Source organism: Mytilus californianus, unplaced genomic scaffold, assembly GCF_021869535.1.
Source record: "Mytilus californianus isolate M0D057914Y unplaced genomic scaffold, xbMytCali1.0.p SCAF_10, whole genome shotgun sequence".
In the NCBI taxonomy this organism is placed as follows: Eukaryota; Metazoa; Mollusca; class Bivalvia; order Mytilida; family Mytilidae; genus Mytilus; species Mytilus californianus.
This window is the reverse complement of record NW_026262582.1, coordinates 5,478,510-5,495,278: the sequence shown is the minus strand read 5'-3', so window position 1 is coordinate 5,495,278 and position 16,769 is coordinate 5,478,510. Positions and strand designations below refer to the sequence as shown.

At 32.2% G+C, this 16,769-nt stretch overlaps 1 protein-coding gene across 1 annotated transcript in view; it reads left to right on the top strand.

Annotated features, from left to right (window-relative positions):
- The window catches only part of LOC127717493 (BMP-binding endothelial regulator protein-like), a 50,714-nt gene extending 34,419 nt beyond the window's left edge, over window positions 1-16,295 (top strand). Inside the window, exons 4-13 of the mRNA XM_052223161.1 lie at window positions 74-164; window positions 4,505-4,587; window positions 5,383-5,482; window positions 6,577-6,686; window positions 7,495-7,632; window positions 8,682-8,786; window positions 10,739-10,790; window positions 11,508-12,174; window positions 13,248-13,378; window positions 15,043-16,295. Coding sequence (XP_052079121.1) covers window positions 74-164; window positions 4,505-4,587; window positions 5,383-5,482; window positions 6,577-6,686; window positions 7,495-7,632; window positions 8,682-8,786; window positions 10,739-10,790; window positions 11,508-12,174; window positions 13,248-13,378; window positions 15,043-15,224 — 1,659 coding nt within the window. The 3' untranslated portion in view covers window positions 15,225-16,295. The remainder of the gene's footprint in view (window positions 1-73; window positions 165-4,504; window positions 4,588-5,382; window positions 5,483-6,576; window positions 6,687-7,494; window positions 7,633-8,681; window positions 8,787-10,738; window positions 10,791-11,507; window positions 12,175-13,247; window positions 13,379-15,042) is intronic.
- The last annotated feature ends 474 nt before the right edge of the window (window positions 16,296-16,769 follow it).

Below are 16,769 nucleotides of genomic sequence, written 5' to 3'. Positions count from 1 at the left end.
GTTTGATTGTCATAAACACTAAATAATAGTTAAATGTTGGCAACAGTGATGATTTATGATTTTCACATTGTAGGCTGGAGTTATAACTAGATCAGAAATGAAGTGCTATACCCCATGCATGGACCCTGTGACCACGCCTGGGCTGTGCTGTGGCTCTTGTAAAGGTGAGTAAATCGGATGTATTGTAAGGTGAACGTCTCGGAATCAAAGAGCAACACTTTCTAAGAGAAGAGACTTTCCCTCCACCAAGGTATTGAATGTATAATACACCGGACCTTAAAGTTCATCTCAATACATTTGTCAATTTCATCATGATATTGCTGTACTGTAGCAAAGAACAAACTAACAATCAAGGCGCGGTTTCACAACGGATTAAACGTATGTTTTTGTTACAGTGAAACGATAAGCAACAAATCAGTGTCAGATTTAGCAACTTTTGAAAACACGGGATAATTTTTCAAGGATTTATACCTGGAAAAAGACGGACTGCCACCTTATTGTGATTGATTTTATTTCACAAAAAACACCCGAAGATTAAAAGGGACGGGTCTGTACCAGTCACTGTACACGTTGAACGATTTCCATCATAATCTAAATGGTTTACAGTGTGGTCAATATATAATGTTCCCTGTGCAGATCCTAGCAGCATATCAATACGGTATAAGGTCGTCCACATACTGCTAACTAATAAAAGTATTGATAATAATAACAATAATGATAATAATAACTGTATTTTTTTGTTGTTTTAAACGCGCCTGAGCCGAGAGAGATTTTAAGGGAAAACAATCGATTGTTTTTTTCTTGAATTGATTTGAAACTTTAGCAAATGCAGTCAACATCACAGGAAAATACAAAGGATACACTATATTATCGTAATCCGAAGAAGGAATGACAGTTGTATGACCAAAGGTGAAATTAAGAAAAGACGAAATGGTTTAAAAAATATTGCATATTGAACTAAAAATCTATCAACTTTAGTAATACGGAGATGTTTCAACGACAATGACTACTCATGAGGGTCTCAAAAAGACTTTAGTAATACGGAGATGTTTCAACGACAATGACTACCCATGAGGGTCTCAAAAAGACTTTAGTAATACGGAGATGTTTCAACGACAATGACTACCCATGAGGGTCTCAAAAAGACTTTAGTAATACGGAGATGTTTCAACGACAATGACTACCCATGAGGGTCTCAAAAAGACTTTAGTAATACGGAGATGTTTCAACGACAATGACTACCCATGAGGGTCTCAAAAAGACTTTAGTAATACGGAGATGTTTCAACGACAATGACTACTACCCATGAGGGTCTCAAAAAGACTTTAGTAATACGGAGATGTTTCAACGACAATGACTACTACCCATGAGGGTCTCAAAAAGACTTTAGTAATACGGAGATGTTTCAACGACAATGACTACTACCCATGAGGGTCTTAAAAAGTCGGAAGCAACACGAACCCAACCATCACATAATCTTGAAAGTTTAATAGTAAAGAAAGGAACTGGAGTATCCATTCATCACACAAAATCAGTACATTCAAAGCAAAACACACAAAAAAGCAAAGGAACAGCTTTTATTGATGTTCTTCATCTCAAAGTCAAAGTGTATTAAATTTGTTTGTTTGATTGACATTTCAGCAAATTTATTTTTGATGCTTAGCAAACAGTAAAAACACCATTCACTGGGACAGTCATTTTCTAAACATGCACGATGCTATTACATGTTATCAATTGGTGTACATGATTTGGGAATTAGTATATTCTAGCTATTTTCTCTAAAAGAGAAAAAGGTAACAAAGAGAGTCTTTTTACTGCTAGGGTAAAGACACGATAAATTGAATAGTGTAAAAAATAATATTGTATCATCTGATTACCTTAATGTTCCATAAAAAAGAATATAAAATGGAGAGAGAGATCCCGTATATGAATGTTTTTTTTTATAACCAGTTAATTCATAACAGAACTAGTGGAAATTCTATGCAGTTTGACCTTTCAACTGTTTTGACTCGAGCGCCACTGAGATGTCTTTTGAAACGCGAGTAACCTTGGTATCTATCATGAGTTATTTCATAGGATGTATAACGTGTCTTGAATAAAAATGAGTTATTCCATAGGATGTATAAAGAGTCTTCAATAAAAATTTGTATTACATTGATAAAAAGTACTTGAATAATAATGTTTCTTTGAATAAGTGAATCCATTTAGTAAGTCCTGGAATGCATTTTATTATTCAAAAGTTTGTAAAGTCTTGCACCCGCCCTCTGGGTGTGCACCGAAAGATATAATGGACTTAAACAAGTACTTCATAGAGTCTCTTGAGCAGTCATTATAATTTACCGTCATCAAACAGACCACAAAAGGCATTTATCTTTATATTCAAACCATTCTAAATATTTACTTACCAGCAGATAACTGATGTCTACTTAAATACAACGCGATCTAGTTGAGATTTTTACTCAGAAAATTAAATAATTTGAATCGGTTAAAGCAAGGTAAAGGCAGAAAAATCATAGAATGAGACATACTGGTGCTCTCAAAGTTAGAACATGATTTTAAGATACGAGGGTCTGGATGGAAGGTCCTTCATTTCTTTATTCTTTAGGGAGCTACCATTTGATTTTTATGGGGGGGGGGGGGGGGGGGGGGGGGGGGCTAGGATGAAATTTGAAAAAAATAGGCAGGACAGGAGTTTTGAGTAAAAAAAAAAAGGCGGGATGAGACACTTTGCAAAAAAAAGGCAGGATGACAATTTATGTAAAAAAAAGTCAGGATAAACTAAAAAAAAAAAAGGCAGGACCGAATAGAGTGAAAAATAAAAAGACAGGACAGAGATTACAACTAAAAAAAATGCAGGACAAAATTTTTCATCCTAGCCCCCCCCCCCCATAAAAATCAAATGGCAGCTCCCTTAATCTTTTATGCCATTTTTCTTTATTCTTTATTTTTATGTTCACATTTTTTTATATTCTTTATATTGCAACACCCCATTATTCTCTCTTCTTTATTTTTTAGCACCCCATTATTCTCTATTCATTATTTTTTATGCCTATTTTTCTCTATTTTTTATATTTTTAACCATTATTCTCTATTCTGTGAACCCAATCCAGACCCTCACATATACCAGCTGCAATAGCCGCGCTTTTATATTTGTGTTGTAGATTTAACGAAATTCATCGTGTTTGGTTGTTTTAAAGTCTAAATGATGACTGACTGTATACATTTTAAAGTATACATGTTAAAATGATTATCATACAAGTATCAATAACGGTCTGTTTATATACGATGCCTTATTATAATTTTCTGTAGATAAAGCAAAAAATTCTTTTGAAATTCCACGTACATATTTATAAAAGGTTTGTTTACATTTTATACTAGTCTGTTTGAAGAACAAATGGGACGTCGTCAATAGGACACGATATGTCTAACTGGGTACAGTACGCCTAAATGCAAACGAAAACGGCTAATTAACCTAAACAAGTTGACAGCGAAAAAAAGGATCTTTTACTTTCGAATTTGACATGGAATTTCACTATCATGACAACTCTAAGTAAATAAAGAGAGGCGAATGATAATCTGTGCCTTAGTGTAAGTCTCGCATCATCCCGTTTTGGATGGAACTCAAATTATCTTAACTTCTTTCTATTCAATGCATAAATTTTCTCTCATATCAACAGACTATATAAAAAAATATAGTAGAATAAAAAAAAAAAATTTCACACATAGAAGAAAGCTGTAATGTTTTATGACATTGGCAAACTAATAAGAAAATACATTTAGTAAACAATAGGTCTAATATTCCTTAAGCAAAAGAGTGCCTATATATGTGTTTCAAATACTTTTTTTAGTCATGCTAGGGTCCAAAGTAAAAGAACTCATAAAAACAAATTTTGAATGTGTTTAATTTTAAATGATTAACGTCATAGGGTACTTTACTTCCACTGCTTGTGACTGTTATGTTGACATTGACGTTTCGCTCATTCGTTTAGGCCCTTTTTAATTTCTCGCTTCCCCGATGTTTAAACATATCTTTTTTAAAGATGTCACTGAAGTTTTCTGATAAAGATAAATTCAGAACATATCCTCGACTTAAACGTCAATTAATGAATGTTCTTCTTTTCTCTCTTTGTACATAGCAAACACGTTGTACGACATTTATATCTTTAGTTTAACAGTTTTTAGTGAATAAAGAAAGACAACTCTAGCACAAATATAAGTATTAAAATCCTTGTTCACCTACATTTTGTAGCAGTTCGTTCATAACAAAGTATTTAGTAGGTAAACTCTTGTTGGAAGTAGTTAGCTCTATGGGATTGTTTATAGGAAATATGAAGCAATCTCCCGTTCTGCAGACTGTAGTGGCACTGTTGTGCAACTCATCTTTTATGCTTTCACTTGATATTCTCATTTCATACAAATATGATGTATAAAATGTTATTTTGGTATATGATTTGACAATATATTATAGACAGACAGTTTATATATTTATTTATTTTTATTTTAGGATGTAATTTCCAAGGGAAACAACTCAGTGATGGAGAGTCTTTCACGTTAAATTCAGATCCATGTACAAAGTGCTTATGTCAGGTATAAACTATATGTATACAAATTTACCCTAAACCCTCTAATGTGATTATGATGACATTGACTTGCATTTTGCTGGAAAATCATACAATACTTGAAAGTAAGAGGAAAATACCAAAATACCCATATTAAACGGAGAATAAAAATTCGAAATCACAGGACAATGCACGATCGAAACAATTAAAAATAAACAATATCATTGCCGTATGTTGAAAGTTATATACAATTCAAGAATCTCTGCAACAATATGCGTAAACGTTGTTGTTAAACAACTGAAGGAATCATAGAGCAATACATACAACCATTTTGATGAGATCGATAATGGAATACATGATAATACTATAACATTAAAAAAACATGGATACAGTTCTTACAACAGTTCTAAATTAACATTTATGTATAAGAAGAGAGAAAAGATAAAAGAGGGGCAATCAAATATAATAAGTCGAACAAAAACAGACAAAACCGTGGCCAAAACTAAAAACCGCGAAAACATCAACAACATTAACAAATCGAGCAACACGAACCTCACCAAAAACCAGGTGGTTATGTCTGGTGTTCCGGATTGCTAAGCAGATCCTGCTTCACATGTTGCAAGATATTGGAAAAATGAGGGATTAACACATGTGTTAAACTTCCACGTGAAGTATATCATGAATATACTAAAAAGTATTAAAAAAAATTACCAAACTCCAAGGTAAATTCAAAAAGGGCAAATCCATAAAAAATGACAAAATATAGGAATTCAAAAAGATAAATTTAACCAAATTAATGAGTCATTTATTTACTGTTTTACAGAGAGGAAGTATAGTATGTCAAAAGCAAGCTTGTCCCGTTTTAAACTGTCCAGCTAATGTTATATATACTCCAAACGGATCATGCTGTGCTGTTTGTTCAGGTACGTAATCAGGTTTTGAAAAGTCATAACTTCATTTTTAAATAAGATATATCCATGAAAGTTCAAACGATGACAATGTTCGAATGCAATATTCGAATGGACTAAAGAATCACGTTGATCAATTTGTTATAGTTTAGTGTTAGCTACGGATGTACAAAACTGACAAAGTACTAGAAACATCAATTGAGCAGTAGTTAACGCTTTTGTGTTGATATGAGATGTTATTTAAACGGTATATCAAATTTCCTATAAATTATCTCCTCAGAAAATGTCAAAGCACCAATGTTTTTCTACCCTTAGGTAAAGGCAGATTTGCCGAAAACTATTTTGAATAAGAAACTCATCATAGATACCAGGATTAACATTTTTGTACGCAAAATACACAAATTCCGAAAGGTTTTGCCCAATACAGCGAAGGTTATTTATTCCTGGGATAGAAAATGCTTTGTATTTCAAAAAATTCAAAGCTTTTTAAACAGCTAATTTATAATTATGACCATAGCAATGACAACTCATTTACCATGTTTTCTGTATAATCCTCTTCAATTTCGTAACTGATTTGGTTTTCCAACTGTTTTGATTCGAGAGCCACTAATGCGTTTTATAGTGACGAAACGCATGTCTGGCGTACTACATTAAAAGTCGTGTATCTTCTCCTCTTATATTTGATGTGTTTCCCTCAGTTTTAGTTTGTAACCCGGATTTGTTTTTTTCTCAATCGATTTATGAATTTCGAATAGCGGTATACTACTGTTGCCTTTATTTGATGAGTTTATGAATCATCATCGTTTGATGTGTTTGAGCTTTTGATTTTGCCATTTGAAAACGGACTTTCCGTTTTGAATTTTCCTTTGAGTTCGATATTTTTGTTGTTTTACTTTTATCTATAACTCCTATATAAGACATTAAAACACCTGCTTGGAAAGACACAGTTAGAATATAATTATAATTACTCATTGTATCGTTTACCATTTGTATCCCCTCCCCCTCCAAAACAAAACCAAAACCGAACAAAAAAATACAAACAAAAACGAAAAAAAACTAAACAAAAACAATCATGATCATCATTTTATACTGGACATATATTGTTTCAGGAGAAAGAAGAATATTTAATTTACCTGGTGGGAGGTGCTTCTTTCAAAATAAAATTTACAAAACAGGACAGCTATTTATGCCAGGGAACTGCACAAAATGTACATGTATGGTGAGACTATAGTAATTATTCATTCATAAACATTATGCTTATTCTTAATATTTTGACATATACAACAAGATTTCGTGATTTTATTGAATTTGGCTCTATTCTTGTTACTTCAGAATATCTTTCTTTTATCACGCTTTTTACACGAGATGTATATCTGAGCATGTATATTTGTAAAGTATCTGTGTAAAATGTATGCATTTTCTCATTTCTATTCGTTTTTTTAAATATAAATGATCTTTTTTTTCTTGCCATATAAACATGTTGAATTTGTGTTGATATATTGAGGTATAAATTTTAAAATGCCTTTATGGAAGTATATTTGTAATGGAATGAATATCTGTTTTAAACGACAAAAGAATTAGCATAAATACAAATCATACTTGGTCGAATGGGAGTTTTTTCATATTATAACATAATTTCGACTTAAAAACTCATTCAATTATAGTAATGTATTTGTAATATACAAGTCTATCAAGAATTTTAAAAACAGTATACTGAAATTAAAAAACAATCTCTCTGATTGAGAGGGTATGTACTGTTATCAAAGACTTTAATTATTTCCATTTAAATTGTGAAAACTAAAGGGGCAAAATAAAATAAGCAACATGCAAATATGTCTCTAGCTAGTACATACTATCAGCTAAATGTCTCTATGTACATGCAAGTCATCAACCATTTTTTTTTGTGTAATGTTTTTTTGCTATTATTTTTGAAAATCATATTGCAGAAAAATACAAAGTTTTTGATTTTACTTTCAATTAAGTACTACTAATAAAATAAGTTTGAGTGATTTGTCATCTCTTCACAGGAAGGAACTGCTATTTGTGAGAGAGAATCTTGCCCACCTTTGACATGTTCCCTGGACAGAGCATTTCAACCAAAAGATTCCTGTTGTAAAATTTGTCCTAGTAAAGATCCATGTGAATACAAGGGTACATATAAACAGGTTCGTCTTTCTATGTAAACTCGTCATAGATACGTCAGACGCGCGTTTCTTCTATAAAAGACTCATCAGTTACAACGGAATAAAAAAACTAAAAAAAAATGCCAAATAAAGTACGAAGGTGAATATCATTGAGGACCCATAATTCATATCTAATCCAAATTCTGTTCTGATTTAATTTAATCCGATATCCTTAAAATGTTGAATAAGTGAATTGGAACAATACACAAATCGAGCAAAGAACACAATATACATTTGTATAAGGAAAAGGTTAAGTGTGGGAAATTTGTTCTGATGATCAAAAATGTGAAATACAAAAGACTTACAAAGGAGACAAATATTACAGAAGACCAGTTAAGATGAGAAACAAAAACAAGACACTAGTTTGGGAATAAACAGGTACACAGATGGTGTTCAACATACAAAACTGTAAATAAATTAGAACAATTATGCAAAGAACTACATGGATAAAATAGTATGTTTAAATAGCCAATTTGTAATCTACAAAACAATTGGGCAAAGCTCAACACGTGTTGTAAAAACATTGTTCAAATCGGCAAACATTATGAAATGCAAAACATATTACAGTGAAAAAACTAAAAGAGGACTGACTCATTTGCCAAAAAAAGTAGGGAAAAAGGAAAATCAAGAAGAGACAGTGAATTGACAATCAAGTCGAATAAACAGTGCAAATTTAAGGATAAGACTGGTTCGAATCATTGGTTCCAATCTTATCAAACCTGACTTGTGTCTCAGTTAAGAGATGATAACTGAAATATTACTTAAAGCCTAGGGGGAAATACATATAGACAAAATGTATTAAGTATTAGGAAACTAAGGTTCCAACTCCCTCTGTTGACCTTTGATGGAGCTGGCATTTCTTTTTTAATCCCTTCTATTTACTAGTATACATCTCTTTGTGTAGTATTAGGAACTTACACATTGCTGGCTTTATTTATGTGGGTTGTAGCATTCCTGATGAAGGTAAATCAAGAAAAGAGATTTAAACTCACCTAATTTCCAAAGGATACTTTTATTTTATATATGTGCAGGATGGACAAAAGTGGCAACCTCATATATGTATGTCATGTTACTGTGATGATGGTGCTACCAGGTGTCGCATGGAAAACTGTAAAAATACTCTTTGGTGTCCAATGGTATGTATTAGAACAAAGCATGGAAAACTGTTAAAATACACTTTGGTGTTCAATGGTATTTATTAGAACAAAGCATGGAAAACTGTTAAAATACTCTTTGGTGTCCAATGGTATGTATTAGTACAAAACATGACATACTGTAAAAATACTCTTTGGTGTCCAATGGTATGTATTAGAACAAAGCATGGGAAATTGTAAAATACTCGTTGGTGTCCAATGGTATGTATTAGAACAAAGCATGGGAAATTGTAAAAATACTCTTTGGTGTCCAATGGTATGTATTAGTACAAAGCATTTGGAATTGTAAAAATACTCTTTGGTGTCCAATGGTATGTATTAGAACAAAGCATGGGAAATTGTAAAAATACTCTTTGGTGTCCAATGGTATGTATTAGTACAAAGCATGGAAAATTGTAAAAATACTCTTTGGTGTCCAATGGTATGTATTAGTACAAAGCATGGGAAATTTTAAAAATACTCTTTGGTGTCCAATGGTATGTATTAGTACAAAGCATGACAAACTGGTTATTATTCAGAAATACAGTTAATGTTTTCTACTGTAATAAAAAAGATTATTCCAATACCAGCAAAACAATCAACAGTAGGATTAACAGAAGATAAAACAGTATCTGCTAGGTTGAAAATATGTTTTTAGAATCAAAACTTAGGTCTGAGAATATATTGTGAACTATACTTCAACAAAATATATGCAAATGACTTTGCTACACACACTGGAAACATAAAAAAATCAACATATAAGTTATGAATATTTGAACAATAGTATTGCTGTTTAAGAAATAATTCATGGGGGCTTGAATATATCGTGATTTTACCACGGGTTGGCCCTTTATGACAAATATTGTACCGTGAGCGATATATTCAAGCCCCCATGAATTATTTCGATTCTAATAGGACAAGTACGGCAATTGTTTTGGATCGAAGCGCTCTAGATGAAGGCATTATTTGCCGTTCCCATAAATAAACGCACTATTAAATTGACGTAAAAGACCGGCGCAAACTGAATAAATTACATGCTTAAACTATTTAAAATAACATATTTAGATAGGTTTGGATGAATCTAAATGATAATTGTATTTATATGTCTTATATGTATGCAAAAAATGGCTTATATCACACATTTAAGCATCGTCTGTTTACGTTTCCTTGTTGTGATGATTTTCGGTTTCACAAGCGTGTATTTTTCCGTAAAATGCTTATATTCTTACGTCATCGTTCTATGACGTCGCGTAGCTCATTCATAAAAAAGCATATGACGCGGGAGGATACGATTGGAACAGTCCAAACAATATATTCATATTTTACCACGGGTGTGTACTCAAAGCGTTTGAAGAACGTCATGTTAGAATTTCATTTTTTTCATTACAGATTCGAATTCAGATTTATACGAACATGTGTAATTCGTCAAATGTCAGTAGTATACTGACCATTCACTAGTTCAATTTCAATAATATATTGTTAATGCAATTATTATTAGTTCATTTTCAATAGTATATTGGCTATTCATTATACTATAACATAAGTACAGAATATGTTGCTATTTATCTCTACATATCTTACTTATATGTGTATACAGTTTTATTAACATTGTTATTTTTAGGCTTTTAAGGGGTACCAAACACCTTGACTAGAATAGATTTGTCTCGTTTAATTTTCATAAAAAATTGACATAGTATTTACTTTGACCTGTTGACAAAAATATAAAAATGTCAAGAAATTTTAATCACACAATTTACAGGACTTATTTCATTGGATATATAGCAGTTTGACAAACACTAATTTTGATCATTGAGAAGCTTAATTTTCTCTTTACTAATAGTATGTGATTAAAACGTTCAGCTGAGTCTTAAAGAGTAAACTTCCTAAAGTGTTCTGTACCCCTAAATTTACTTAAAACGTTTCCACGGAAAACAAGTCTTTTCATATTTTTTCAGGGCTATAAATTACAATATGTGAAAGAAGAATGCTGTCCACGGTGCATAGAAGGTAAGAGCGAATTTTGATATGAATATTGGGCTTACACATGTATATATCCTTTGTTTAGTATTTTCCAAGGTGCTTTATTATTGAATATATCACAATGATAATTGAGCTCGGTTCTCAAAATATACTTGTTACTCCCGGTGATTTATATAATTATGTTACTGAACACCTAGATCTACAAAAAGGTATATGTTAGAGAAAGTAATTACTACTGAAAGCTGTGATACAATTGATGTTAAGCTATTGTTGTACCGCGTCTTGTTTGGAGCGTTTGTTTTTTAAAAGAAGTCAGGTTGTATGGACATTCTTTTGAATATACCTAAAAAACAAGAAAAATTTTGTTTTCGATATTTGTATTATATAATTGTAGTATAACAAACGTTTTCAGTTAAAACCAGGCGTGTCACTGTTTAATGTTCGCTTGCAAAAATATCTCTCTAAACGTTGAATTATCTTTACTGTTGACTCGTTATCACTGTAGCATTGAAATATTTCTGAGTTTGTTTAAACCATAACCATAACCAGTAATGCTGTAATACATTGTGGTAAATTATATACATGTATGCAGAAAGTGTGTATAACTATGTATACTATTTTTGTTTTATAAAAGTAACTTGATTTTGAACTGGTCATACTAAAACCATTACCTGTAATATGAATTCAAGTGTAATTTAACAGAGATATATATCTATATTTGTAATTCTCCATTTATCATTGCAGTTGAGGGTGTTTGCACTGTGTATGGCGATCCTCATTACCGAACATTCGATGGAAAGATTTTTAATTTCCAAGGACCATGTAAATACCTCTTGGCAGAAGATGAATCGGGTAAATCATTTGCTATACGGGTCAGGAACGAGGCGAGAACATCGCCGTGGTTCACGTGGACTAAAATGTTATCCATTTTTATATCAGGACATAAAGTAGGACTTCATCAAAAACGGGTAGTAAAAGTAAACAGGAAAAGGGTGCGACTTCCGTTTACTAAATTGCCTCATTTTAAACTTTTTAGAGAGGGACAATCCATAGTCTTTCAATCAAATATAGGTCTTAAAGTAGTATGGGACGGTCATAGTTATGTAGAAGTCACTGTTGCTAGTCGTTATAGAACTAAAATGGCGGGACTGTGTGGTAACTATAACGGAAATGCTGATGATGACATGCGTGGAAGAGACCAGAAAGTTTACAAAAATAGTGAAGAATTCGGAGACACTTGGAGAGTTGGCAGTAGGGCTGCATGTGCGATTGTAGATAAACAAGAGACCCAATTGCCATCTTGTGATACGGAAAAACATGCATTGAAAAGAGCTAAGACTGAATGTAGTACTATTTTGGGAAGCATGTTTACAAAGTGTCGACGCAGGGTAGACGTTGGACCTTATTATAGGTAAGTTTTATAAATATCGATCCTTTAATTTACAGAAAACTATAATCTTGTCTAGTGTTGACGTGTACCGTAAAATACGAACAACAATTGAAAAACAACAAACTACAGTTTACACACACTACATACAAAAAATTTAAGACTGAGCAACAAACCAACCATCTTCGCATATAGTTTGCTTGGACGAACCATTCTTATATAACTTGAAACTTAGAACGTGAATATTTACAAACAGCATATACCATCTACAGTTAGTTAAGCGCTGGTTGCTTGTTGGATGAATTTCCTGGATTGGTAATCAATCATTAGTATTAGTACAGACCCAATCGTAGTAATGTAAATAAATGATTCCGATTTCTATCTGTTGTTCTCTTAATTCAAAGTATATCTTGAAAATTGTGTTCTTGGCGTTTAATTCCTATCAATAAAATATATGATATGTAAAGGTTTTAACATTCTTTTCGTGTGTTTTATTTTGTTTTCTCAATGTGGTCTTCAGTGGTAGAAATAGTTCCTAGCTGTCTTGACTAGTACATGAAGATGAAAAATAGTCCCAAATCAATTGAATAAACAACGATAATCTGAAAATAATATACTTGCTTATTACATTGTAAAAACATAGAAAAGAACCATTTCAACACAATTTATCTACTGTGTATACATAAAGACAACAGTAGTATACCGCTGTTTAATAGTCATAATTCTATTAAGCAAAAACAAATCCGGGTAACAAACTAAAACCGAGGGAAACACGTCAACTATAACAGGAAAACAACGGAACAGAAGAAACACTGAACTACAACAAAAGTAAACGCCAACATACATAGAAACGGACTGTCTGATAAAAACTGCCATATTCTTGACTTGGTATAGGACATTTTAAGAAAATAAAAGGTGGGTTGAAACTGGTTTTATGGCTAGCCAAACCGCTCGTTCATATGGCAATGTTAAAAATACCACTAAATGACAACACTACGTGACAGGAATACAGTACAAACAAACGCAAGAACATTCAGATGATGCTCAGGGGATTTGAGAAAATGATATTTTATATTGGAAGTCAATTTATGTTTTAGGTCATGTATTACGGATATGTGCGACTGTCCACAAGATCAAGTATGTGCATGTGAATCATTCAAAGCTTATGCACATGCGTGTTCACGCTTTGGAATTTCAACCAAGTGGGATGAAGAAATAATTTGTCCACGTGAGTTTATATTTTGATTTGAATTCATCCTTGTTAATATTGGAGTTAGAGGTTACAATAAATTACTAAAAAACTCTTCAAAGATACCAGGCTTATGATTTGGTACGCTAAACGCGTGTTCCGTCTACCTAAGACTGATCAAAGGCACTCGAATCAAAATAACTAGAAAGCAAAAGAAAGAATATACAAAGTTCAAGAGTTGTAAGACCGTAAATGATGAGATACAGACCTTTCATTATGTTTTACATGATATTTGTCAAAATGACATAGGAAATTCATCATGTCAAATGTTAAGTTACATATAACAATATTTTTACAAACACGTGCATGATTATTGGTTTCTAATGCCTTTGTGACTCATTTTTTACATGAAAGTTAAACGGAATACATTTACTAATCATCTGTATTTTGTGTAACTAAATATAAAAAGAACAAATAAAAGAACCAGGACATGCATCATAAATCTTTGGATTTGCAACATGTTAAAGACAAATTTAAACATTATTTAAGCTGCGTCGGATAGAAATCGACATTATGCAAGTGCACGTATGCACGTACATGTATAAGACTTTGATTGATTTTGGAACATTAAAATATGATATAACTTTGTTGGGTTCTTATAACAACTGAATTATCAAACAGTTTCAGACTTTCGTAGAGATTTTTTCAACCTGAAATAGGTTAACAGATGTATTGATATTCATTTACATGAGGTAGATTTCTATCCGACGCAGCTCATTTGTTTAACTACTTCAACTCAAAATAGGAAAAGTATAATGTTGATGAAAACAAGTAGACATATTGTACAAAATCAATGCATTGAAAATAGTACAATGTAGGAGCTGTTAATTGTTCTAAAAGTATTTAATTTGTTACATATATGCTATTTATAGTTTACTACGATTCAGACAAAATGACAATTAAGAAAGTATAGAAACATAAAAATGTGGAAAAGTATTTAAAACAAAAGAAGACATGTATTTTACAGTCATATATATTCGGGGACGTTATAAATTTGGTTTCAGTCCATAGTTATTTAAAGGCTTAGTAATATCATACTAACAAGCTCAATAAAACAAATGCTGCAGTATTATCTTATCTTGTGGAATTTCGTCTATTCTGTCTAACAAGTACAGAAGAAAACTTTAAATCTTGCATTTAAAGATATGGCTACACAAAGTGATGCCACCGTAATACTTCTCACTGAAAGTTCATTTCACCTTTGTTTGATGATAATTTTTGGTGTAGAATAACGAGTATCGAACGCTTGATATAATCATTCAACCATAAATGAAATACCTGATTTGTATGTTCACACAGTTTTGGCTGCAGGATCCCAATTATTCTCACATTAACCAATTATGTCTGATCGGGTTGCTCACCCTATTTTGTCAAAATAACGAAACTATAAACAACGGTCATACAAGCGATAGGTTTAGCTAGCTATAAAACTAGGTGTAACCTACAATTTTCTTCGGAAAATGCCTGTACCAAGTCAAGAATATGTCGTTTGTTTTCTATTCGTTCCCTTGGTTGATTTAGTTTAACATCTGATTTTCTCAGGTTTTTATTGGCTTTCCTTTTTTTGAAAGTATCTTTGATTTCGGTATTTTCGTTAAAACATGTGCATAACTAAAATACTAAATGTGACCTTTGTTTTTCAGATCAATGTCCAGAAGGTGCACGTTTCAAAAAATGTACAAAGAAATGTGAACGAACCTGCGATAATTCATACTCAAGGCGAAAAATCTGTAGAGACACATGTGCCCCAGAATGCCTTTGTCCTAAGGGACAAGTTTTGTTAAACAAGAAGTGTGTAATGAAAAGAGACTGTCCCACACGGTAAAAGAGGACCAATCTAGTCTTTTAAGTCCGTCCTGCTCAATATGTTATCCCTGTAGTGATGTGCAATGAATTATTTAAATGTATGGCCAGTAATAATATTCCATTGTCTAGTAATGTAAAAACATATGAATGTAGTGAACTGCATTTACGTTGATTAATTGTATTTTTAACATAATGCGCTTTCTTAAGTAACAATTGTTAAATGTACTGTTAGATTTTTTCCTTTAATTCAAATTTGTTTATTTGTTTATATTAACTACGTCTGTTCTACAGCTATTAGTTAGAATTATTAAAAAAAAAAATGACGACACATTGCTGAATTGGGAAATATTGTAAAAGGGTAAACAAATATTCTATCTTAAACATGTTAAAGTTAAGTATTCGACTTTTTTGTCCAAATGACCTTTTTGCCGTGTGTACGATCACTGTGAGTTTTTACATTAAATGTATTAACCGGTTAAAGATTGATCATTGGATATTTGATATATTCAGATGAAAACAAACATAGAATGAGATTAAAACTCTTTTCAGTGCACATATATATTGGAAAAAATAGAAATAGCCTTGTAGCTTTCAGTCCGTTTTCCTATAGAAACACCATTTGAAGTTGTTTCTAAATAAGATTGAGGCGAACTAATCTTTGAGCCATTCTAATCATAAAGTTTCCTCGTTAAACATGCTGATAAATTTTATTTAGGATAAGTCCAGGAATTATTTACAAATATAAATGAAAAAAAAGTTCAATCAGAAATATACCTCAAGATTAACATATCATAAACAAAACATTGTTTTCTATATCTAACAAAATAGAAGTCTAACTATTTCATGTAATTCTTAAGATGTGGACTTACTAATTTTCTTAACCTTTTTGAAAGGAAATTCGATTCATATGACTTGTCTCCTATTCATATTTTTGTGTATTCCATTTATGTCTGACTTAATATACTCCATGAACAGTTTTGCCAAAGTTCTTTCTAATCATTTTGTTTATGTTCAGGATTGTACATTGTAATATTTAACATTATTTATTATGTTATTTGTATTTTTTATAAAAGATCTGATGGAATGTTTAGTCTGTTGGTTTAATTGGCACAATCATAATGTATTGGTACTTTAAAATCATCACCGCGAAAACATTTACATCCCTATATGCGAGTTATCACCGACATTTTATTTAATATGATGAACACGGCGGGTGTCATTTGAGGAGGCAAAATCTGCTTACTCACCCAGAACATGCAAGTTCCCTCCATGTTTTTGGTAGGGATAATGCTGGTAAATCTTTAGTTTTCTGTGTAGTATGTTATGGACTGTTTCTTTTCGTTTCGTTAAATATCTTGTTGGCCTTGGCATTGGTTGTTTTGTTGTTGACTTGTCGGCTTTTTAGCTCACAGGGGCCCGAAGGGCCCAATGTGAGCTAATGCCATCACTTGGCGTCCGTCGTCGTCCGTCGTCTGTCATCGTCGTCTGTCGTCGTCGTCTGTCGTCGTCTGTCGTCGTAAACTATTTCAAAAATCTTCTCCTTTGGAACTACTGGGCCAAATAC